We start from the raw sequence: 24,865 nt of genomic DNA, 5'->3' as shown, positions 1-24,865 counted from the left end.
CAAATTATGTAGGTTACTTGCCTTCAAGAGTGGTTGATAAATATTATTAAATACATCTTTTAGTTATGCTTGATCATCCAATTATATGATATTTTTGTTGCTTGAAAGTTTTCTCCCTGTTTTTTTCCTACTAATATTAAATCTTAATGATCAATTGTTACGTTATTATTATTATTAGTACGTTGATTTATGATATTTGTTTGGCTATATATGAAGCATTTACTTATGAAATGAATAGGATAGGAAACAAATATTTGACTCAATCTCCTTTTGTCTTTTAACTCTCTTCGTCTCCAAGGGTTCTAACCTTACCATCAATGAAAACCAATTATGATTTTCGTTACGGGTCTAAACAAGCTGATCTAGACTGAACCGAAAACAATTATTGTCCAGCTTAATAATCATATCTATAACAAATTTCTACGTCGAACATAACTACGAAGACTATGACAAAGTAGTAGTCGAGTGCATCACAAACAAGACTATACTCATCTCGATGACTTACTAGTTTTTATATTACATTGATTTAACCCGTTAGAAATAAAACATAATCAGCATTAAATCATTTATAAGTAAACGGATGAAACTATATTATCTATAGTAAACCATAGAAAAAACATATTTACCAAATGTATATTGTATACAACTGTCTTTAACAAAAAGAGGCATAACAATGAACAAGAACCTCTTAACTATGAGTTCATTGAACAATTTTCTAAAAGTAGATTGTATTTCAAATAGACGAAGATAACCGCAATTTTACTCTTCTGAATCCGAGTAAGGAGGGCAGGATCCATCATCTACATTTGCAAGCGGGTTATATTCGGGAGAGTCAGGATCTGTGCACCCTGATACCAAATCAAGTTCACAACGATCACCCTGCAAAACGCATCACATTGTCGTATACAATAAACGATTAGAATCATATAATCAGCAATAATAAAAACCCGCGATACTGTTGTATGAAATTGTATATAGTCAAATATTTACACATGTTTGACAAATTCTGATTATTTAACGAACTAATAATCAACCCATTACTGAAAAAAGACAAGTTTGTTGAAAATGGTTAGTTGTCTAGGGGTGTTCATGAAACTGAAATAATCAACCCATTACTGAAAAAACTGAACCGAACTAAAACCGCAGGTTCGGCCTTGTGTTTTTTCAAAAAGCCGAACTTCCGGTTTGGTTCCAGTTTTGCATATACCGAAATGAAAAGAAAAACCAAACCGTACCAACTTTTATAAGCGAAATGAACCCGTAAAAAATGGGAAAAAAAAGAAAAATAAAAAAACCGACTTTTGTTATTGAATTAATAAACTATAATTTTTATTTTTGAATGTTCAGTAATTTATAAAAAATAATAATTTGTGTAGCCCAAAAATTTTAGTCCCAAATATGTAATAACCCATTAACAAAAGAAGTTAAGACCCAAAGTTTCAGTTCCAAACTCATTATTTCGGGCCTTTTCTTTGATTTAAAAACTTCATGTCCAAATGGCAAAAACCGAACCCATTGTGTAAACAGAAAGCTGGAAGCCAAAGAAACCAAAACCAAACGGTTTTGAAAAATCTAATAAACAAATTTTCAGTTTTTGGTTTGGTTTGAGCCCAAAATCGACCCATGCACACCACAGTTGTAACTGGTATAAAACTTATCATCCAAACATATTATCATAGGTAGAAATTTTTTATCCAACAATTAAAGTTAAAAACGCTTTACTTACCCCTTCAAGAGTTAAATTACCCATCAATTGACATCTATCGATCACAATGCTTGTATCGGGAAAGATCGCCTTTTCACACGCGCCTTCTTTGCTCAATTCCTCCGCGAGACCCTAAATCAATAGTTTAAAAAAACAAAACATTTAATGATTTCAGTTTTAGAGCTTAAAATAACATTTAAGATAGAAAAAAATAGGTGAACATAAAGGATGTTTCTTGTAATTTCTTTAGTTTAACGACGAAAAGTGAAATTTGTTACATACATAAGAAACGAAAAATTTAATTTACTCAAAAATCATGAAATGATAGAATGATAAAATGCCATTCAAGATATCTTTACCCGGTTGAAGAAATCTAGTTCCCGATTACGCCATGCTTTTGGCACTTGAAATTGTAGTCGATAAGGCCCATCCCAATCCGACCCGTTTGTGAATGAAAATATCAAGTTCACAGCTGTGATTACGGTAAAAGTCAACAGAAGAAAATAAAAGTCAAATACTATAAAAGAGTATTTTGAAATAAATAAAAATACTAATTGCATGGTTGGTCCCTATGGTATACTCGGATTTGATACATTTTTTTTTCTGGAAATTACGCTGATAGTTAGGGCTATAAACGCACCAACCCACATCGAATGAGACCTTATCTGTTTTCGTCCGTAAAAAATTTACAGGACAAACAAACGGTTCACAAACAATACTGAACGACATTTCTTCTTGTTCGTGTTCGTTTGTTAATTTAAAAAACAAACACAAACCAACATTAACACAAATAACCAACATAAATGAACGAACGTTCATGAACACATTACCGAAGTACCAAACGTTCACAAGTCACAAACACAATTAAACGAACGAGACCTCTGTTTATGTTCACTCATTTAGTTAATCGAACATAATTCCCTGTTCATGTACGCTCATTTATTAAACGCACATAAACGAATTTCTCACCAAACGGTTTGCTGAATGCATGTTTTGTTTACAGCCCTACTGATAGTCCCTGCCTCGGATAGACACAATCTATTTCTGTTAATTTTTTAAACTGACAAAAACACCCTTATTTTTGTTTTCAAAACTAAGGGTATTTTGGTCATTTCAAACCCATTTAACAATAGGAGATAACGCCCATCCAAGGCGGGCACCATCAGTGTTGCCCACTAGCAAAAATTAGTCAAAACATGTAATTTCCAGAAAAAAAGGATCAAATCCATAATACAAGTTACCACGGTGACCAAATGCGTAATAAACTCGAAATTAAAAGAAAAGTACCATGTTTGGGGATACATATTTGGATGGTGTAAATAGGAAGGTCGGCTATGCCACGGTCTTTACGAAGCATAGCCCTTGGCTCACCACCGCACATGATTGGTTGATTAAACCCGCCTACAAAAATACAACAAAATTAAATATTACACTTTCATAATAATCTATAAAAGTTATTATCTAAAAGTTTAGGGGGTGTTTGGGATTCCTTGTTTTACCTCCTTATACCTTATTTAAGGCATAAGGTATAAGTTACAAAGTTGTAACTTATACCTTATACACTCACAAAACCTAACTTTCTCAAACACCTTATAACTTATAACCCATAAGTTATAACTTATCTATCTATTCCAATAAAAGACTACATATTTTTGCCACTTGTCAATCTTATAACCCGTCTCACATTTTTTTCAACATATTTCAATATATGGTCATTATCTTTTAAGTCATTTAAATATATGAATTCAAGTTTATTTTTAATGTAAATCATAACCGACTGATTCATTAACATTAATGGTGAAAGATTAAAATTAAAGTGACAAGTTTGTTAGAATAAAATTTTAAAGTCACCGGTAATTGCAAATTAAATAAAGTAAAGGTGCATCATTGTCGAAGAATTTGGATTTGTATGGTAAATTGCAAATTGTTTTTAAACTATGATTTGAGTAGCAATGCATAATTTTTTTATATAAGATTGGTTTCAAATTAAATTTAAATTTTCTCAATGCATTTGAGCTCGGAAAAATGTGTATTTTCTTAATTTTCTCCAAACAATTTTGTATAAATATTGCAAATATGGAGAATACCTATTATATATATCTTGGTGTTTAGTATTAAATAATTAAAGTTGAATATTATAATTATAATCCATATGTATACCAATTTACTATATGAACTATATGCAATTTATTTATATTACTGTTTGTGTAGTATAAAGGGTTTTAGCAATAAGATCAATATTTAGTTTTCAATATTTTCTTCTATAACTCAGATCAAAATGTTTCAGAAACATATATTTTCACATTAATTTACAAAAAATATTTAATCCGGTTAAAAGTCATTTATCATGCTTCCATAAAATCTGAAATCTTTGCTTTTTTATTTTTTTCTATAAGTTAAAGTATGTATATATCGATTGATTAAATATTCCAACAACTTCCCATAATATTAACTTATCACACGGGATTAGTATTCAAAATTTAAGCATTCCTTATCCAATACTTTCAACTATTATATATAAGAATCATTACATTCACTTTATGTAGCTATAAATTTTTTAATATTATGTTAACTCAGAAGAATCACTTTTATTTGAATATGACTTTAAGTTTATTATGTCTTTGTCATTTTCCTTTCATATTAAATGAAAAAAAAATTATTTTGTTATATTTTAATTTTTGATTTTATATGTTGCTTGATTATACAATTATTAATTGTACAATATAAAACCAAGTACAAATTTGTCATACACAGAATATACCAAATTTATCACGATCAACCAATTTCAACTTCTAAAGATTATAAGGATGACTATATTATCAAAATTGAAGTAATCTGGTTTTTGGGATAATCATGTTTTTTTTTGGATATACATGAGCAGATGATCTCAAATGACATTATATTAATTGATTAAAATATATGATATTTTATGAGTATGAATATTTTTTTTGTTAGTTTCATGGATATATTATCATTTATTTAGGATTGGTATGTACTTGAAGAACCTTATTTGTTACATGGACAACTATATGTGGCTATATCAAGAGTTATAAGCAGACCTATATGTTACCTTATCAAAAGTTACTGACAGACATGAACTAAAGATTTTAATTTGTGATAAACAATGTGTGCCAACCAATACAATCGCAAATGTAGTGTACAAGGAAATGTTTTACTTATTTGTAACATATTTGTGTAATCTTATTTATGTCATTTATATAATATTAATGTAAATTGTAATTGTATTAACAATATATGATCATTTTCTTTACTGTATTTTACTTAATGGTTAAAGTTTAAAATTTTTATCAATTACATGTGTAATACACGGGCCCTCAAACTAGTAAGCTATAAGGAGAGCTAAAATAAGGAATCCTAAACACCCACTTAAAAAAGTACCATTAAAAGCGATCCCGAATTCTTCATTTGGAGCAAGTTTTGTAGCAGCGGGATTGTAAAACAACTTTAACCTCTCTCCCTGGGAATTTGACAAACAATAAACGATCACATCTTTGGGTTAATAAATAAAAAACCAACATACTCAATGAAAAAATCCCCTATAACCTATATAACCTATTTTTGATTATTAGAGTTCCTTCATCACGTTTTGAATGTCAGTTTATGGATTTTTTTATTAATTCAAAAGTATATGTGCATTCTAACCAAGTTTATGAACTTCAATATACCAAAACTCGGTTATAAGGAAAATAAACTTACAGAACTAGGAGGAAGGCCATTCATTGTTTTCCAGTATACTGGAGATCGCCCGATGTCGAAATCAGCCCACGAAGGAAGCACATATCTTGAAAATGAAGGAATACTTTTGTGGTAAGAAACTTAGATTGAACAGTTTGTAATGACGTTTATGAAACGGTAAACACATTATAACATGTAGTACAATACATGTACTTGTAAAATTAAGATTTATATCGATCAAGAGTGACCATGTTCGTCCATTAAGCTTTTATCTGGCAAGCGAACGGTTCACAAACACCCAACCGAACATAACTTTTTTGTCCGTGTTTGTTCATTAATGAAATAATCTTGATCGTGAACGGTTCACAAACACAAGAACGAATAAAACAAAATTTTATTTGTTTTGGCTTACCGAGAATAGTCAATGTCAACTGTTTGGTTCAGCTACCAAATTTGTCTTGGTGTTTTTTTAATGTTCATATTCATATGTTAATTTACATATAAAGTAATCAAATAACACTCACATATTTTTGCTTTATACTTTTATAGTAAATAATATTGCTTAAATCTTTATGACAAGATTAGAAAAGTCATTATAAAAAAAATAATAAAAGCCTTCGATGAACAAACATTACTAAAGATAAACGGATGTAAACGAACACATTATCGGATTTTCACGAACGCAGTTGAACCAACATGGCCTCTGTTCGTGTTCATTCATATAGTTAACAGAACAAAATTCCTTCATGTTCGTTCATTTATTAAATGAGCGAGCATAAACGAATTTCCTGCCGAACAGTTCGCCCAACCGTTTACAGCACTATTCTCCTCTAATTTAGTGGTGCCTGGGATTTCAATAAAAAATATACACCTACATATTGAAACTATAAAATTATATCCACAAGACTGAAAACATACTCTTTAACTTCCTCAGATGGAGGTGCAGCAACAACAGCTGCAGCCCTTATCTTGTTTCTTATCTTTATTGAATTCTTCCATCTTTTATGTTCTTTTAAGGGAGAACCCATAAAACTTTTGACACCTGCAAGTAAATTACAAAAAAAAAAAAAAACTATATCAGATAATGTTAAGTATAAATAAACCTCAATTAATTACTTAAGTTAAATAATAAGGGGAAAGCAGCAGCATATATACCATGAGTGTTTGCTATTGAAGGAGTGAAATTGGTGTTAGATGGAGATGATGATACAACCTGGAAGATGTGTGAACTTGTTGCAGACATTTTTACAAACACTATCTGATAAAGTTTTTTCTGATATAGTTTTTTTGTAATTTAAAGAGATAACAATGAACAAATATCTTAAGTGTGGAAAAAATGGTGTAACACAAATTATTGAAATTTTGTGTGGTGTGAATTTGTTAAGGACAAAAGGGCACCATCATCTATAGCAAGATTTTTATATAAAAAAAATCTTAGAATTTGACTTTTATACCACTTTCGGTCAAAGTTCGATTCGGTACGAATATCTGTCATTCGGTTAGTTCTGATATGATTTTTTTGTGTCAGTAACCACTAACTAAACTTCGAGTTAACAAATGCGTAACCAAACCGAATTCAACCGGTTTTGATTTTGAATTTGGTTTGATTTTGGTTAAAACACGAATTCAAAGTGAATATCATTTTTGCTTAGTTTTGCTTCCTGTTTTGTCCGTACATTATTTTGTGTACCGAATGTGTAATTAGATGACTTGCTAATTGGGCCCAATTAACAAATAAAATATCATAAACCGTAGTTACATATATAGAACTAAATAAACTATTATTCAGTTAAACGAATATATCGACTTCAACAAAATGTATCCGAACTAAAAACCAAATTTTGAATTCGGATACGGTTAAGAACTGAACCGAAAACCAAGTTCACTATCTGGTTGTCTTTTTTTCCTTTTTTTAAAATAAGGTTTGGTTTTTAGCTTTTCTGGCACCCATACACAGTTAACACCGTAGCTGATGAGCTGTATGAAACCACACATCTTAAGGCCACTTAACACGGTTCTTTTTCAGTTTTTCGCCTATACGTGGACCATCGCGTTTGTTTGCTCACAAACTGCATGAACCAGTGTGTTCGCTCCAAAAGGACTCACAAATCCAAGTTGGGTCTATCTAGCGCCATATCTCAAACTTAACCAAGTCATGGTGTTCCTTTGGCCCGAACAAAATTACGTACACAATTCCAAATGGTAAAGGCTGCTCTCGAGCAATGATGCAAGCGTGTCATAGTCATGACACACATGTTTTTGTAACTGGATCAGGACCATTTGACATAACTCATCTTTTTGTATATGTTTCAAACTTCAAATCTTCATACAATTTCAAAACTAAGACATTTTTGCATGTTTCAAAATCTGATTCTGTAACATTTGAATTTTGGTTTTTGAAACCTATGGCAATGTGGGCTTACTCTTAACTTTTTGTGATACATTTTTCACACTATATACACTTTTTAGTTTAATATTCATAATTCAATGCCCATTTTCAAACATATAACAATGATACCTACAAACTACAAGTTTCTTAATTGCTTCAACTTCTACTTTGCAAATCTTTGAGTCCACTCAGCAGCAAGTGCATCATTTTTAACTCTATCTACCAAGAACAAGTGAGCAACTCCTGGAACTTGAGGCTTATCTGCAACAATTCAACAATATTAAACTTGCGTAAATTTCAAGAAATCAATTAACCATTTTCAAAGAGGATGAAGTACATACACGGGTTAGGATTGGTAAAGATCGATCTCAAAGCAAGTAACACCTTTGAAATCGTTAAAGCGGGACTCCAACTGTTTTCGTCAAGAATGTCCAATCCAACATTGCCACTAGAATCAACATTGCAATGGTATATGCGCGTTTTAAACACGACCTGCACCCTAAGAGCTTGTTTCAATAATGTACCAAAAAGTTGATAAAAAAAATCAATTTAATAAAAAATAAACCTTTGGAGGCTTATAAGGATAATTAGCCGGAAATGTTATGTCAAGAAAGTATATCCCTCCTTCATAAGGCGTTCCTACAACAACAAATAATAATCAAAATCATGAATTTGTTCTCTCAAGCATTTTATAAAAACAACCTGTCATTCATCATATACAAGAGCACTGGCAAAGTTCTTGAAACTGAACACAATTACACAATTTGTAATTCCCTTATGATGCAGTCTTAATTGTGTCGGGTTGGCGGGTGGACAGGTTGAACTGTTCAATCCGCACACGACCCATGGAAAGCATCAACTCTAACCCGCACACACTTAAAATCATGTAACCTGAACATGACCCATTTATCTAAATGTGTCAAATTGGTTGCCAAATAATAATCAACTTGTAAATGTGCTAACTGGGTTGTTAAAAATGTGTTGAACGGGTTAGTGGGCCAACCTGTTTAACTAAATGTGTGTAACTTGTCAACCCAAACACAACCCGTTTACTTAAACATGAAACGAGACCTGATTATTTTCAACTCGTGTTTGGGCCGTGCCGGAAATCGCCACCCCTACTTATGTATAGGGATTCGCCTACCATAAAGGCTATTCATTGGAATAAATTAAACAAATCCAGGACCCGTATCAAGAATTACCACAAAAGGTAAAATAATTTTTCGTAGGAGAAAGTCGGGCAGACCTTGTGGACCGAAGAGAGTAGCGACCCAGTGATAAAGATTATCGCCTTTGGGACCCGCAGAGCAATCTGCAGGCGGGTCCGTGTTGAGTTCTGCCATCTCCTTCTGTATCCTCTTTCCCGAAGATGTTAATGATGTTCGCGATGGCCATGACCGCCCTCCACTCAAGCTCCCACTGTTCATCAAACACGGGCTGCACGTTCGTTTAAGTAGATTCAATATTTATGTTGTGCCACACCAACAAAATGCATCAAAAATTATTTTCATATTGACGAGGAGCCGATCCAAGAGTTAGCATACTCTCATTCGGATAAGGGGAAACGGAAACTTTAAATGGGCATGACTGAGGCAATGATTGTAGTTACGGGGCCCATTACCAGTGAACGGAACGATCTTAACGAGCCGGATCATGTGACAATAATTTGAATTAAGACCCCGATTAATTTAAATCTTTATTTCAGTATTTATCAGTCAAATTGTAATATAGAAAACTTTGCAAACCTGCCAAATTAAGAAAATATTGTTAGCGGTACATATCATTAAAATTTCTTGATGAGTTTTTGTGACTTTGATTAAAGTTTTTACAGACAATGAACAAGAAATGAAGCATCAAATGTGGTCAATGACATGTTTGACTAATTTACCCCTGTTTTGATTCTATGAATTTGATTTTTGGGCAAAAGTGGCAGATCTAATTAAGCATAGCAGTTGGGTAAATAAATGTTAACTAAACAGAAAGAACCATGTGTACCTGATTGAAGTGAGTATGTTGACAGATCGTTTTTTTAAGGAGTTTGGAGCAATGGTCGGTGGACTTCAATTGGGGCAAAAACTTTTGATTGGGAAGAAGATGAAGAAGAGTTACTGACTGAACAACTGAGATAAGGGGGTATTGGTGGACAAAAGTCAACCACATGTTTTTATTTATTTATTTTATTAATTTACTTTTTCTTTTTTCTTTTGTAATTCAAGTGAATTTAAATAATTTACAATCGGTTTGGCTCATTTACATGTGTTCTCTCTGTTCTCATGGATCTAGGGCTGCTCAAAAGCCTCGTGATTCAAGGCTGACTCGTAAAAAAACTCAATTGCAGTCAGCTCGTATGTAAATGAGACGAGCTCGAGCCAATGTAAGTTTACTCCTTAGCTCGTTTGTTAACTAGTTCGTTTAACTTAAACCTGGATTTAACACTTATAAGTTGCAGCTCAATTCCATTTATAAGAAGCTCACTCGATATGATCCACGAGTCTACAATAGGCCAATGTAATATTAAATTTAATTTACATAAGACTATCCAAAATGCTAGAGCTCTTACTTTAAGTCATTCTCACATGCTCTATGACCCCTCTATCTTCCAAACACTTTTTTTCCACTTATAAGCATCTAACATATGGGTCCCACATCTATTCTCACAAAACACCATTTTCTTCTCATTTTTAGCCCTTAGCTAAGGGCTCTATCATCTATCTTTCATCTATGTCATAAGCCACATCATCAAGAGCAACTAAGGGCCTATTTTTTTCCCTTGCATTGGAGATGGTCTAAGTTGACTCAAGGTTAAGCTTGTTAAAACAGGTGAGCCGAGTTGAGCTGACCCATTTAACTACAGCCCGCACATCGTTCACCACAACCACCGCTTCATCCTCACCGCAACACAGGTATGTGTCTCACTCCTTCACCGCTCACAACTCCTCTTCTTCCTCTTAGGATCATTGTCGATGCATGTAGATATCCGCGCAAACCTCGCTACTCCTTTTTCGCCCTGATGGTAGCCACCTCATCACCATCGGCGTGGATCGGCCTCCACACAACATAGCCTTACAAAAACTAAAACATAGTAAGGGATATGATATTTCATTGATGAAGTGTATTATACAAATGAGAGAACAAAAAAAACATGGTACATACTATATATATAGAAGTAAGAAATTATTTAAATATTATGATAGGTATAAAAGAAAGCTCATCTTGTTTGAATATCGCAAGTAATCTCTCTTTGATTGAAGAGAGTTACATATCTCTTTTCATCCTCTAATGCAACCTCATAACATATATATGCATGGAAAATCACCTTAGAATCATCCAGACATATGCGTCTTGATGTTTTTTGGGTCCATAGACTTTAAAAGTTTCTAATTACTAAATAAAAACAATTAAACCAAAGTTGACTGGGAGCATAAACAAGATGAGCGTATCAAAGTACAAACAAATAACAACTAATACATAGATTCATGCAGCTTCCTTCTTTTACCACAATAAACTGAAGTTACGACTGTCATTATTCAATAACAAAATACATAGTAAACACTTATCAAGAGCTAGATACCATCCACATATATTTCTGGTTCGAAGATGCATGGCATGGAAGGCGTGTATCATTTGAACTTGTTAAGGGAAACACGCGACTTCTTAATTTTGTGATCATCGGTAGGTATCTTGACATTGGTAGCTAACCCTATTGCTTCAAGAAACCTTATTATAAACCAACCAACGTCGATTTGCCACCATTCTAACCCATGTCGAGCCGAGAACTCAAATGCATGGTGATTATTATGCCATCCTTCTCCGAAAGTAAGTAATGCTACCCACCTATATACATATACATATATAATATATTGATACAATAGATATCTAATAGTTTAGGATAATTGTATACGAGTACTAAGCTTTTGTACTTTTTATAAGAAAAATTGGATTTAAATAATCTCAATTATTGATCATTGGCAAATAACAATCTCAGTTAATGAAATGATTATTGCCGATCTCATCTTTTAACATATTTGCTCCCAAGATCCGTGACTAACGGAATCCTAACGTCGTTAGTCATCAGTCGCTGGAAAATATGATTTTGGCCGGAAAACTCAACATTTTCTTCCAAAACCTCTTTATAACTTTAGGTCGGACCTTTAGAAACTTTTTTCTAGTAAAACTTCAATTGTTGAGGTCACCAGGACCCTAGAACCATTGTCAGAGTCAATTGGTGGTGCTCAAGTGGTGATGAGTCAGTTGGTGGTGGTGATGGGTGTCAGCTGGTGGTAAGCGGTTGTGTTCATGTAGTGGTGGTGGTATTCAGGATGAATTTTCTTGTCAAAGACGTTTTCTTGACGACCAACGCCTAACAACATTATGATTATGTTAGTCGCTGATCGTTTGGAACAAATATGTTAAAAAATGAGACCGTCAACATACATTTTGTTAGTTGAAACCGTTATTTACGAATATCTGGCAGTATTTGAATCCAATTGTCCTTTTTTTATAAGGTACTCAACTCTTGTTTGTACGGTTTAACTTAATTATTATTTATTGTATACCTACCAATTATTTTTGGATAGGTCACCGGTGTTCCAAACCTGGGTTCCCCATATGTGACAAACCGAGGTCGCTAGAAATGTTGCGTGATATCCTGATGTGGCTGCCACCCCCTACATATATATGAACACATATTTTAATAACTCGACCATTACATTTTTATACGATTCATGATTGTCTTGTACGTCGATTACTTGTATTTTCATAATTTGCTTAAATAAAGTCTTACCACAACCCAAACAAGGTAGGAAAACCCACCAAATGCATACACAAGAGCAGAAAATGCAATTGTATGCAATGGGAGGCTTCTTTTAAGGAATCTGTAGAACACTTGATTCTTTAAATCCTCCACATTTCTACGTTCTTGATACTACAAAACATATATCATTAACTTAAACAAAATAACCATTCAAGCTAGAGAAACGTATTTTTGAACATGAAAGTATAAATTTGAGTGTTAAATGGGGTCGAACAGACATAAACCAAAATTAAAGTTAGAGAAACGTTTTTTTGGAGCCTTAAAATGTGCATGGCTTGCCTATCCATGGATTGACACCGTCAACTCGTCTAACTCGTAAAGTTATAAACTTTTTTTATATTACTATTCTCAGGACCGGCTCTTGTAGAACAATCTTTAGAGAGAAGAAATATAAGACATAAAAAATACATTGTGTTGTTTCAATACTTAAACTTATGATATTTGCATTTTCTTACCGTGGTTTTTCCAACTAAACTAAAATATTTTTTTATGCATCAATTGGATGTGAATATCTAAATATACTACTTTAAACATATATATTTTAAATAAAAAGAATTGGGCCATTCGGAAGACCAGGCCCGAAGCCGAAGCCCCCAGCCCCCCTCCCCTTTTGGGCCGGGCCTGACTATTCTAATAAATATAACTTTGCATTGAAACAAAAGAGACCAACACTCATTTATTTTGTAATTTCTCACATAAGAATTAAGATGCTTGTTACATCTTTATAAAACTATTTGTGTCGACCCACGAAACGTTCTGTTAATATGCGACTATCCATTTAGCTAAACATGTTCATGGGTCTATCTAAAATTAACACAATCCTTTAATTTAGCTAAACCCATAGTCATGAATTTATTGTTAGTTTTGTGTCGTGACAACACTTCACGTCTTACAAACGTAGTACCTTTTCAAGCATGTAACCACTATCGAATAGCCAGCCCATATGACTAAACCAAAATCCAAAGATCGGAGAGTGTGGATCTTTCTCTGTATCAACATACTGATGGTGGTATCTATGGATGCTCACCCAAAATATGGGATCCCTCTATATACATAGACATGCAACTTAAATTCATTAGAGTTTTAATAACTCATTATAAGTGTGACATATATACCAATTAAGGTGCCACTAAAATGCAAAAATAAGTAACTAAAGTATCTAAAAGAAAACAAATTAACCTGCATAGATAGGACTCCAATATAAGCAAAGGTGTACTCAAGCCACTTTGGTAGCTTAAAACTATGGTGTGCTAGGTTACGGTGATATGACAGAGTTATACCAAATAATCCAAACAACACGTAGGTGAACATTGCAGTCCAAAAGGCACCCCAAGTGAACGTAAATGGGGCGAAAAGTGCAAGCAAATGAACGAACAAGATCGTTACACCTGTTATGACGTCGACGGTCCTCCATTTACGACCCATGAAGAGGTTTCTCCTCCTTGTAACTAACACGTCAGAGAACGGTATTTTGCTATATTCCGACTCCTTTACAACATGGGTAACTGTGATCAAGTTTTTCATATTTGAAAGCTGAATAAGTTGTGTTTTGATATATGTTTTAAGCTTATATATTTATAAAGAGCTAGCTAGGTTGGGTTTTATGAGGTTCGGTGAGGGTTGTTGAGATGTATGTAATGAAATCTTGAGTACGCACTAGGAGATGGCTAGATGGGATCTAGAGAAGCTTGTAACATTTATTAAGGCTACACTAAATTCTGATGATACTTTTAGATCACACACACTTAATACGAAAATAATTAATATATATATACTTTTAAATTAATAGATGAAAATAAACTTTTTTTTTTACTTTTTGATAACTATATTATCGATGTTCATGGGGAAATAAACCAGTACAATATCGTATAAAAAAAAAGAAAAACAAAGAGTATAAAACTTACAATTAATTTTATATGAGCAAGATGATTCAAACCATTTTCTACAAGAACTTCAGCAAAGTCTTGGTCACTACAAAATAAGCAATTTAATGTTGATGGTTGTGATTAAGGATTCTTGTTTAATACGAGTTCCTTAAAACAGATCTAGAGCCTCCTCTTGAAAAACGTGTCTGTCTCCCGTACTACAATAGCCTAACTAGTATTACTATTTACTACCATAGATGGCTCACGTGTCCAAGGTTACACATAATAGATTGTGTTCTTGATTTTTTGATAGAAGAAAATAAGTAAAAGAAGATGATGGAATCACTTATAGAGTTCTCCTCTTTGATTTTGATACATGGATCCTTGTGTGTGTTGCATGTACGTTTTATGTTTTAACAAAAAAACCATTATCTTTTTTTTATATACTCACAAAAGAGAAACTCATTCAACCCATTTAATATTGCAATTTGTAATAAACAAGAAAATCACTCTTATAATAAACACTTTATCAACCTCTTAATAGTGAAATTAACAAGAAAATTAATCTTGTAATAAAAAAGATAGCTAATATTGTAAGCATGGTGCCATATCTTTTAAATTGATTTAAGTGGTTGAACAAAATTCGCATATATCATCGTGACGAGTTGAGACAGTCAAGGCTCTAGTTGATTAGATAACCAATCGCTTAAGAACCAATAGTAGTAACCAATTACCAATTTACCATGGAACCAATTGTTAGCAGTTAGATCAAAGCGTCACATAGCACCCACGCCACGTGTGCCATTTAGCGTGCACACTCTTTAGGTCCCAGCATGTCTCCTTCTAAGAGAAACAATATACAAGGATTCTTATTATAAAACCATTTCAAGATTTAACTCCCACTAACGTACGTAGGACGTCGTGCAAAGGGACAAACAGGGGCGGATCTATAGCTCGGAACCACCCGAGTTTCGAAATAATAGTGTATTTGTATATAGAAAATATTAGAGGAACCACCTTTTAAATTAGAAAGGAACCATCCTATAAACATTAGAAATGCTAGTCTAGCCGGTAAGGTGTTGGTTTTGTAACATGAAGGTCACAGGTTCGATTCTGGATTTCCAAATAAATTTTTGAACTTTTTTTTAAGTAACTGCTGCACAGCCCATTTAGTAAAAACACACAGACACAACGGCGCCTGCTATCTCCCTTGACCCCTCGTCCCCGACGGCCGTTCTCCGAAATCACCATCTGGTATAACCAGTGGACCGGTAAGGCGGCTGGTTCAATGATTATGTAAGCTTTGGTTATAATTTTTTACCTTTCTTTGCCAGGAACTTTAAGTTAGTGATCTGCAAGAAAGTAGAAGCGATATCCCAACTTAATAATCTTAGAATAAAGTGGTATGGTCGAATAATGTTATTTCTTGCAAGCAAATAAAGCTAGATGATGGCCACAAATGCAGTAATTGGATTAAGGGCAGGTGAAAGACTATTAAAAGACTATTAACTTCATCCTAATGTCAATGAGAAGCTTCCAAACAGTTGTGAACTCGGGTTTGTATCTGTCCCAACTAAGAGCACGATCACTGCAATAAAGTCAACCAACTACGGTCTTGATTTCAAACCCAAACAACATAATCAAGACATATGTTACATCAGAGCTGTAAAAGAACACGCTAACGTTGCTTCCGATTGGGTTCAAGGGTTTGAACATGCATTTAGTAAATGAAGATTCTGATGAAGAGTTTTCAGTTGAAGCCTTGCTTTCATTATCCGAACCATCGAACCGACCCGAACCTCAAACGACCCGGAATTTTTTATACCCGACTCTATGAAATTGAATCATATAAAAGTTGTGCACCACCTGAAAAAAATTCCTGGATCCGCCACTAGGGACAAATTTAATCCATCTTTTCCAATTTTGCACATCTCTAGTTGTTGCAACAACATATTGATAATTGATATTTCATTTATCTTGGCTTCATATTGGACGTAGTTTGATTCGTTTGCGAAGCCCTCACATGGTATAATTAAACAAACCCGGAAATAATTATGTATATAGCTCGTATATAAATGCATTCATTTAATTCCAAAGTTAGTGAAAAATCATCTCTGACAAACACAAACCCGGATATAATTATCTATATAGCTAGGAAATAATTATCTATATAGTTCGAAAATGATATAACCCACTGAAGAAACACGGATCTACTCCCCACTGATGGGTCCTAGATCCTATGAGTCCACAGGGTAGGATACGGTTTAACTGCTGATACGATATGAACACAATTGCCCAAAGTCCAGTGACGTGAACCTGCAAAACAGACACCGTGAGCTCGTTACGGGAAAGACAAGAGGGGGGTCTTCCCGTAACCACCATCCGGCGTGAGAATAAGTACAATTCTGATGAGAGTAAAGTACTTAAGTAAATTGAGAGAGTACAGTGGGAGTGAATGAATACCTCATGATGATTGAGAGGGTATTTATAGCCGAAGGATGTAGGGAAGTGATTGGGCCAGCTGTCTTTTTAGAAGATGCTCTCGTAACCTTCTGGACACGTATCCTCATATGATAGGTTCAGGTTATACGTTGCATGTGCATGTATAACAACCTAGACACGTGTCTCTCTATCATTGGTTAATGGAGCAATATTGGCCATGTGCACGGTTATAACGACCTTGCCAGGTGTCACTGGCTGATTGGCCGAAAGATCACGTATTGCCCAAGAAAGCATCTTAGCAAATCTTCTAGAAGGCAATTGATTATTGACAGCTGTCCCGGAGCATTACCTCGTGGTTATTTACGCGGAAGGATATTCCTTCTTGCGGATGACTTTTGAGGATGCTGTGATGCTTCCGCATGTGCTTATGAGGGTTTCTTCCTCAAATGGTTATGCGGATGGTTTATATGCCCGCGGGTGCCTTATGAGGGACTTCTGATTGACCCGCGGGTATTTCTTAAGGGTATTTGGGTCTTTTTGGTACCCTACCTCTATACCCACCAACATATTAAATTTCTCTGTTTATTCGTTAACAACTAAAAATTTTGTAAGATCTTTGGCAGGAGAATCTAAAATTTGGCTGTAGAAGAAGCATCGGTAAAATCCGTTGGAAAAAGTATCGCCATGGCCAATATATTTACCGACGGAGCGTCGCCTATGGAATCTTGTTATGATGACTAAAACCGATGAATTTGGAAGGACAAAACTAACTGCATGTGACTCCTGTTCACTTATAGCTTTATTTGCTTGTGATCGATAAGCATGAACCAATATATTTTTTAGTCACTTGTGGTAAATTTAAATGCACATATTTAGTTCGTACGTCCTATGAGTACCTTTGACATTATTATAGCATGAACAAAGTGAAACATGGCATGTTGATTTATGTTTAACCATTGGTTTTGCTAATGTCGTACAAACGTCAGGCTTCTTCATGTGAAGAGTTTCATGTACTGAATGTCCTCCATGCTTTATGGTATTGAATAGGGGTGTTAGGTTGAGCGAACCCATCAAATTGTGTTGTTTAATTTCAGTTAGTTAACAGAATCTTAATAAATTAGGGCTTTGAATATTGATTTGTGTTAAGCATTGTTTTAGCCATTATAATATGTTCAAATTCCCCTATTTGTTGAAGAGGTAGGGTCTCGGACCCACCTCAAAGAAACTAGAACCTTCATGGGAGAGTCCACATCCTCCGCGCGCAACATTATTTATCTATAAGTCCAACACCTAGAAAGGGCACGACGCTGGCGAAGGCCCCACCCTACGCACACCTTACCCCTTGTGTTCTAGAAGGTTGGACTTTAATTAAGATGATCCTAGGTATGACAAAAAGAATTTATCTTGGCGAAAGCGATTAGCCAATAAAAGGACGACAACACACCATTAGTAGTACAACATGGTGCAAATGTTACCATCAACCAGTTGCTTTATCCACCAACTTTCCATGGGCATGTGTTGGCCCACTGATTGGTGGATCTCCTGACACAGCAGTCGGCCCACTTTTTTCTCTTCTTCCATTCGGCTATAAATATCATCCTAACACTAACGGTAAAAGGAGCAGATTCCACGCTTAAGTATTCCACCGGTACTTGGCTCATTTATATTTTCATTTACCCATGCATACTGGTTCGCACACCAGATGGTGGTTACGAGAAGACACCCCCCCACACACACACACACCTTCTCTCCTCCTTCTCGTAACGAACTCATGGTGTTTTGTTTGCAGGTCGAGCCACTCAGATTGACCGGATTGTGCACTACACCCGAGGGAAATCCTAACTTTTACCTAAAGACTAGTAACATACTAACATTTTGTTTCGTTGGTTTTTTTTTTAATTTTTTATTTTAGCAAATGTGCATTCAGATGATGGGCATTTTTGTAATTTTAGTTTCCTCTTTTATATCTAATAATATTTAACATTAGTTTATCTTTACTATAATAATTTTATTTTATCTTTATTAAATAATAACAAAATCCTAAGAGACGTTAATTTAAGGCTCTTCCCTTGTAATCTTGTTTCCATCTTCTCGCATGTCAAAATGCAGCCTAAAGTGGAGGAGCTAAATTGCTGCCAAAATGTTGTAAAATTTAGGACCATAAAACTTACCAATTAATGAATTGTTTGTGAATTGTCGGCGGTAAGTTCGTATATGTTCGTTCATTTAATAAATGAACGAACATGATCGAACGCCATGTTACGCTCGTTCATCTACAATCTCCAACGTCGTTCATATATGTTCATTTATATTTATTTATTTGCGTTCACTCGTTCGTGTACGTCATTTATTTCCTTTTTTTGGATTTTTGGATAAATCATGTACTTAAAGTTTTATATATGTTCATTTGTATTCATTTAAGTTTGTTTATTTATGTCAATTTGAATTTGTTTGTGTTCGTTTATGTTTGTTCAATTATTTTCATCTATGTTCGTTTATGTTATTGAAATGCTTGTTTAGATCTTTGATGAATAAACATAACGAACAAGAACATGTTCAATGAAGGGAGTCCACTCCCTTCATTCTCCATTATTCGCCACATTAGCATCATGCCGACTTTTTTTTTCATCTATTAACCTCATCATTCAACCCATGTTATACATCATTCTTTGTCATTCCATTTATTTATATTATTCTAAAAGCAAAGGTAATGAAAAAGAAATAAAGAAAGAAAAAAAAGGGGATTGGACAAAAATCGGGTGAGGGCTCCGTGATGGTGATGCCCACCACGTCACGCGTGAAATGGTGATGAAAGAGGGGGGGGGGGGTGTCAATGATATTATTCTCATATCATTTTGTTCATATAGGACATGACATCATTCTCATTCTCCCTCTAACCACTCCCCACAGTCTAAAATGAAATACTACATTAATGAATCGCAAATAAGTAAACATTACAAATTGTATAGTTACATATAAAATTAACTTTGTCCTACAAGGCTTATACAACATTTTAATTTTAATATTAAAAGCTAAAACCTTCCTTTATGTTTTATTTTTCTAGAACTAGAATGAGTTCTGTTATTGATATATTAAAATGCTACAAGCACGTAACTTTTAGCAATACATATCAAGTCATATTTCAAGTATTATAATTACATAAAAATATAACTTGCAAATTATTCTCTTTATCACATTTCTCAGTTCTCACCCTCAAGTCTTAAACCTTTTATTGAATTTTCAATTTGATTATAACACATCCACACACACATTAGAAAAAACTAGCCAACGTGAACCTCCTTGATCTGCTTCTTCTTGGTCTCGTCTTTTGGTATAATAACATGCAACACTCCATCCTTCATCTCCGCCGTAATCTCCTCCACCTTAGCGTCTTCCGGCAGCATCAGACTAGTGTTATAATAGCCGTAGGTGGCAGCCGACCAATATTCATCATCATCTGATCCTTCTTCCTCGTCCTTATGCTCGCCTCGGATGAACAACATCCCATCTTCAACTGTAATCTTCACATCCTCTTTTGATAACCCGGGCATCTGAAACTTGATGTTGTAGCTTTCATCTTTCTCTTTGAATCGCCTTACCAGACGTGCCGGTGATAAGTTTTCGAGTAATTTGTTCATGTTTGTTGCTGCTTCCACGATCGCATTCCCCAATCCTGGTTTCGGTCAAGAAATAATAGTAAATAATAGTGAATGAATACCTCATGATGATTGAGAGGGTATTTATAGCCGAAGGATGTAGGGAAGTGATTGGGCCAGCTGTCTTTTTAGAAGATGCTCTCGTAACCTTCTGGACACGTATCCTCATATGATAGGTTCAGGTTATACGTTGCATGTGCATGTATAACAACCTAGACACGTGTCTCTCTATCATTGGTTAATGGAGCAATATTGGCCATGTGCACGGTTATAACGACCTTGCCAGGTGTCACTGGCTGATTGGCCGAAAGATCACGTATTGCCCAAGAAAGCATCTTAGCAAATCTTCTAGAAGGCAATTGATTATTGACAGCTGTCCCGGAGCATTACCTCGTGGTTATTTACGCGGAAGGATATTCCTTCTTGCGGATGACTTTTGAGGATGCTGTGATGCTTCCGCATGTGCTTATGAGGGTTTCTTCCTCAAATGGTTATGCGGATGGTTTATATGCCCGCGGGTGCCTTATGAGGGACTTCTGATTGACCCGCGGGTATTTCTTAAGGGTATTTGGGTCTTTTTGGTACCCTACCTCTATACCCACCAACATATTAAATTTCTCTTTTTATTCGTTAACAACTAAAAATTTTGTAAGATCTTTGGCAGGAGAATCTAAAATTTGGCTGTAGAAGAAGCATCGGTAAAATCCGTTGGAAAAAGTATCGCCATGGCCAATATATTTACCGACGGAGCGTCGCCTATGGAATCTTGCTATGATGACTAAAACCGATGAATTTGGAAGGACAAAACTAACTGCATGTGACTCCTGTTCACTTATAGCTTTATTTGCTTGTGATCGATAAGCATGAACCAATATATTTTTTAGTCACTTGTGGTAAATTTAAATGCACATATTTAGTTCGTACGTCCTATGAGTACCTTTGACATTATTATAGCATGAACAAAGTGAAACATGGCATGTTGATTTATGTTTAACCATTGGTTTTGCTAATGTCGTACAAACGTCAGGCTTCTTCATGTGAAGAGTTTCATGTACTGAATGTCCTCCATGCTTTATGGTATTGAATAGGGGTGTTAGGTTGAGCGAACCCATCAAATTGTGTTGTTTAATTTCAGTTAGTTAACAGAATCTTAATAAATTAGGGCTTTGAATATTGATTTGTGTTAAGCATTGTTTTAGCCATTATAATATGTTCAAATTCCCCTATTTGTTGAAGAGGTAGGGTCTCGGACCCACCTCAAAGAAACTAGAACCTTCATGGGAGAGTCCACATCCTCCGCGCGCAACATTATTTATCTATAAGTCCAACACCTAGAAAGGGCACGACGCTGGCGAAGGCCCCACCCTACGCCACACCTTACCCCTTGCGTTCTAGAAGGTTGGACTTTAATTAAGATGATCCTAGGTATGACAAAAAAAGAATTTATCTTGGCGAAAGCGATTAGCCAATAAAGGGAATTCTGATTGACCTGCGGGTATTTCTTAAGGGTATTTGGGTCTTTTTGGGACCCTACCTCTATAAGTCCCCCAGTCCAGCGTTTCTTCCGTGTGAAGTATTTTATGCGGATGAAATTTTGGACTTAATGTGTTTTGGGGATTTTTGAGTTTTTAAGTTGGTGAGAAATATCTTTTGCTGTTGTGGATAATCATGGAAAAGGACAAGTTGACCACTCGCAGGCGCGTGTGCAGGTGACAGGACGTTTTTGACGGCTGTTACTGTACCCGACTGTACAACTTTTTCCCTTTTTCGAATTTCCCGCGTGACGTGGCGATCTGTTACGGGACGGTTTTTTCTCTCTCTACTGTTCGCATCCCATCGCATTAATTGCGGTGGGTATAAATAGAGGGAGTTAATTGCGGTGGGTATCGCCTTTGAATTCTGAATACAAACTTGCTTTCTTTCTTCACTCTATTACTCAATCTTTCTTGAGATAACCTGATATTCTACCAAGTATTTGTAATGGCGACTGCTCAATCTGAAGTTGATGAGATAGAAGTCTGTTGGGACCAAGAGGAACATCAAAATCTTGTTACAACTTATGGCATTCCACCGGAGTGGGAACCTGAATTCCCATCTGTCGGTTCGATTGCCAGTTTCCCTCCTCCTGGGAAGATGGCTTTGTACGCTGACTATTTTACTTGTGGGAACTTTCGTCTTCCCATCACAAAGTTTTTTCAGCGGGTGATTAAAGCGTTTGGGATTCATTTATCCCAACTTCATCCACGCGCCGTTATGAGAATTCGCCACTTCGTGTTCGTGTGTATGGTGCATGAAATAGTGCCCCGGCTGGACCGATTCGTTGTTTTTTACAAGATGGCTAACCGCAACGGATGGTTCACTTGCCACAGCTTGCCTGATAGGGTTATCGGCAATGTTACTGAGGACACTTCCAAGGATTGGAAGAAAAAATTCTTTTGGATTTTCAAGGATGTGGTGCCTGAGACCATGGTCCGTCGTGCTCCTAATGACGCTCTCGCTGATATTATCCCGGCTGCTCATGAGAAGCGTGACTAGTTCCATAAGTTGACTGCTTCGCCAACTCCAATGCGGGCGCTTCCGGAAGAGGCCCTTGTATGGGCGGGCATGAGCCGTTTGTGGTCTTCTCCTTTTATGGAACTTGTTTTTATTGAGCTAGATGGCCGTAAGTCTTACTACTTTTGCTTTTCTGTCTTTCTTGTGTTTTGAATTTTTATTAGTGACGTTCTCTGTTTGTTTTCAGGTTTTGGATCAATGTTGAACGCGCTAGATGATGACAAGGGTTGTGTGGGTAAGACTATTCGAGATGCAAAGGATACGCCTATCCTTGAAAAGACTGCCAAGTATTTCTTTTTTCCGGTCAAAGTGCGTGCAGAACCAGTTGTCTCGGAGGGTATCTTCGAAACAGGTGCGTACATCCTGAATCCTACGCCTCTTGATGTGCTGACTTCCGATGGGACAATCGTTATCTTAAGTGACGATTCTGCCATTCTTGAGGAAGAAAGCTCAGATGATGCTTCTGAAATTTCATCTATCTCGCATTTGCTGGTAGAACTTTACCGGAAGAGATCTCTCCGTGTATCTCAGGCAAGTGACGCAGGTACCAGTGCTGCGGATGCCGGGAAGGAGCCGAAAACGAAGAAACGCCGGACACATCGTCCGAGGAAACCACTACCACCTAGCCTTGCGGAGCGTTTGGGGACAATGAATGGTAAGTTTTTACTTGTTAACTTTTGTTGCTCATGATAATGAGATTTGACTTATGATTTTGTTATGCAGATCCGTCCATTGCTAGTCGTCCAGTGGCCGGTAGGCTGTCAACGCCGACCCCAACTGTTGAGAAACAACTGTCGCCTCCTCCGGAGAAGGAGACGGATAAGCCGGTTACCCCTCCTGTTGAAACGATTGTGGAGGGGTCTAACGTTCAGTCGGTGACTTCCGGATCTCTGGATCATTTATTCCAGGATGTTGACGCCACCGGTTTTCAACAAGAGGATCCTGAAGCCACTGCAAAAGGCTTTAGGATTAATGAATCTTTGATGCAACCTCCTCCCCAGTTTTACACTTCTTCTTCATTCTTTTCAACGGGTGAGGGAGATGACTTTTTATTTGGATCTTCTGCCCATGAAGCTGGGGGAGGTTCATCACAAGGTGGTCCACAACAGTCTTCCTCCTCCCCCGTTCGTCTCGGACCCACAAGTTCTCAATTCTTTGGGAGCGTGCAATTGGGAGGAGACTATGACTTGTTCGTCCCGCCCTGGGATATTGTCAACGGGTCTCGGGTTTTTAATCCCAAGACCTGTATGAGTTTTTTGAACACTGCATGCCACCAGCTGAGAAAGCACACAAGCTAACTCGTTCTCGCCAAGAACTCCATTCTGATTTGGCTGTTTCCTTGACTAACAGCTTAGCCTGTAGTCAGGAAATCTTACGGGAGTGGCGGACAATGGGCGGGAAGCTTGATGCCGCTTCCGATGACGTAAAGGCTGCGAAGAAGGAAGCTGAGGAGCACCGTAAAGCAGCGAGTGCAGCTAGGTGGAAACAAACTGATGCCGAAGCTGCACTCCAAAAAGAAAAAGAGCGGAATGTTGATGCTGCTAAGCGGTGGAAAGAGGCCTGTGAAAGGTCTAATGCCACCCTTGAAGCTTCCTGAGCTGAGTCTCAAAGAAAAAAGGACGAATTGGCGAAGGCACAGGACGAAGTGTCTTAACAAAACGCCCGGATCCAAGAGCAAGAGGAAGCTTTAAGATTGCAAGGGGAGCAATCTGAGTTGAAAGATAAGACTATCGTTGAAATGCAGTC

The 24,865-nt window shown here is 36.0% G+C and overlaps 4 protein-coding genes across 4 annotated transcripts; all 4 read right to left on the bottom strand.

Moving 5' to 3' along the window:
* Window positions 1–548: 548 nt before the first annotated feature.
* On the bottom strand, window positions 549–6,758 carry LOC143581153 (protein POST-ILLUMINATION CHLOROPHYLL FLUORESCENCE INCREASE, chloroplastic-like). The gene is made up of 8 exons (XM_077063998.1): window positions 6,557–6,758; window positions 6,320–6,443; window positions 5,423–5,507; window positions 5,105–5,183; window positions 2,993–3,106; window positions 2,065–2,177; window positions 1,727–1,837; window positions 549–879 (listed from the first exon to the last, which is right to left on the bottom strand). The coding sequence occupies exons 1-8, from the start codon at window positions 6,642–6,644 to the stop codon at window positions 760–762; spliced, it is 834 nt and encodes a 277-aa protein (XP_076920113.1). The 5' UTR covers window positions 6,645–6,758; the 3' UTR covers window positions 549–759.
* A 1,073-nt stretch (window positions 6,759–7,831) lies between these two features.
* Window positions 7,832–9,865, bottom strand: LOC143581142 (constitutive photomorphogenesis protein 10-like). The gene is made up of 5 exons (XM_077063992.1): window positions 9,786–9,865; window positions 9,037–9,227; window positions 8,356–8,429; window positions 8,132–8,282; window positions 7,832–8,051 (listed from the first exon to the last, which is right to left on the bottom strand). Exons 2-5 carry the CDS (start codon window positions 9,215–9,217, stop codon window positions 7,954–7,956), a joined length of 504 nt encoding a protein of 167 aa, XP_076920107.1. The 5' UTR covers window positions 9,218–9,227; window positions 9,786–9,865; the 3' UTR covers window positions 7,832–7,953.
* A 1,456-nt stretch (window positions 9,866–11,321) lies between these two features.
* LOC143581132 (delta-9 acyl-lipid desaturase 1-like) lies at window positions 11,322–17,981 on the bottom strand. The gene is made up of 6 exons (XM_077063986.1): window positions 17,925–17,981; window positions 13,783–14,088; window positions 13,508–13,648; window positions 12,574–12,714; window positions 12,351–12,457; window positions 11,322–11,624 (listed from the first exon to the last, which is right to left on the bottom strand). The coding sequence occupies exons 1-6, from the start codon at window positions 17,979–17,981 to the stop codon at window positions 11,411–11,413; spliced, it is 966 nt and encodes a 321-aa protein (XP_076920101.1). The 3' UTR covers window positions 11,322–11,410.
* A 2,210-nt stretch (window positions 17,982–20,191) lies between these two features.
* On the bottom strand, window positions 20,192–20,548 carry LOC143581933 (26.5 kDa heat shock protein, mitochondrial-like). The gene has a single exon (XM_077064616.1). The coding sequence runs from the start codon at window positions 20,546–20,548 to the stop codon at window positions 20,192–20,194; it is 357 nt and encodes a 118-aa protein (XP_076920731.1).
* Window positions 20,549–24,865: the final 4,317 nt, after the last annotated feature.

Source organism: Bidens hawaiensis, unplaced genomic scaffold (assembly GCF_021521415.1).
Source record: "Bidens hawaiensis isolate Kalapana, Puna unplaced genomic scaffold, B.hawaiensis_p1.1 tig00001511_1, whole genome shotgun sequence".
Classification (NCBI taxonomy): Eukaryota; Viridiplantae; Streptophyta; class Magnoliopsida; order Asterales; family Asteraceae; genus Bidens; species Bidens hawaiensis.
Note: the sequence above shows the minus strand (reverse complement) of the source record. Positions and strands in the feature narration are given on the sequence as shown.

Excerpts from the sequence above, each read along its gene's own strand:
- LOC143581142 (XM_077063992.1), bottom strand. The coding sequence starts at position 9,217 with ATGAACAGTGGGAGCTTGAGTGGAGGGCGGTCATGGCCATCGCGAACA. Across the intron at positions 8,430-9,036 it reads TACTCTCTTCGGTCCACAAG|GAACGCCTTATGAAGGAGGG; the intron begins GTCTGCCCGACT and ends TTGTTGTTGTAG. Across the intron at positions 8,283-8,355 it reads ATCCTTATAAGCCTCCAAAG|GTCGTGTTTAAAACGCGCAT; the intron begins GTTTATTTTTTA and ends CTTAGGGTGCAG.
- LOC143581132 (XM_077063986.1), bottom strand. The coding sequence starts at position 17,981 with ATGGGTTCGCTCAACCTAACACCCCTATTCAATACCATAAAGCATGGA. Across the intron at positions 14,089-17,924 it reads TAAAGCATGGAGGACATTCA|TCGGAATATAGCAAAATACC; the intron begins GTACATGAAACT and ends GTTGTAAAGGAG. Across the intron at positions 11,625-12,350 it reads GACCTATCCAAAAATAATTG|GTGGGTAGCATTACTTACTT; the intron begins GTAGGTATACAA and ends ATATGTATATAG.
- LOC143581933 (XM_077064616.1), bottom strand. The coding sequence starts at position 20,548 with ATGAACAAATTACTCGAAAACTTATCACCGGCACGTCTGGTAAGGCGA.
- LOC143581153 (XM_077063998.1), bottom strand. The coding sequence starts at position 6,644 with ATGTCTGCAACAAGTTCACACATCTTCCAGGTTGTATCATCATCTCCA. Across the intron at positions 3,107-5,104 it reads ATTCGGGATCGCTTTTAATG|GCGGGTTTAATCAACCAATC; the intron begins GTACTTTTTTAA and ends GTATTTTTGTAG. Across the intron at positions 880-1,726 it reads GTAATTTAACTCTTGAAGGG|GGTGATCGTTGTGAACTTGA; the intron begins GTAAGTAAAGCG and ends TGCGTTTTGCAG.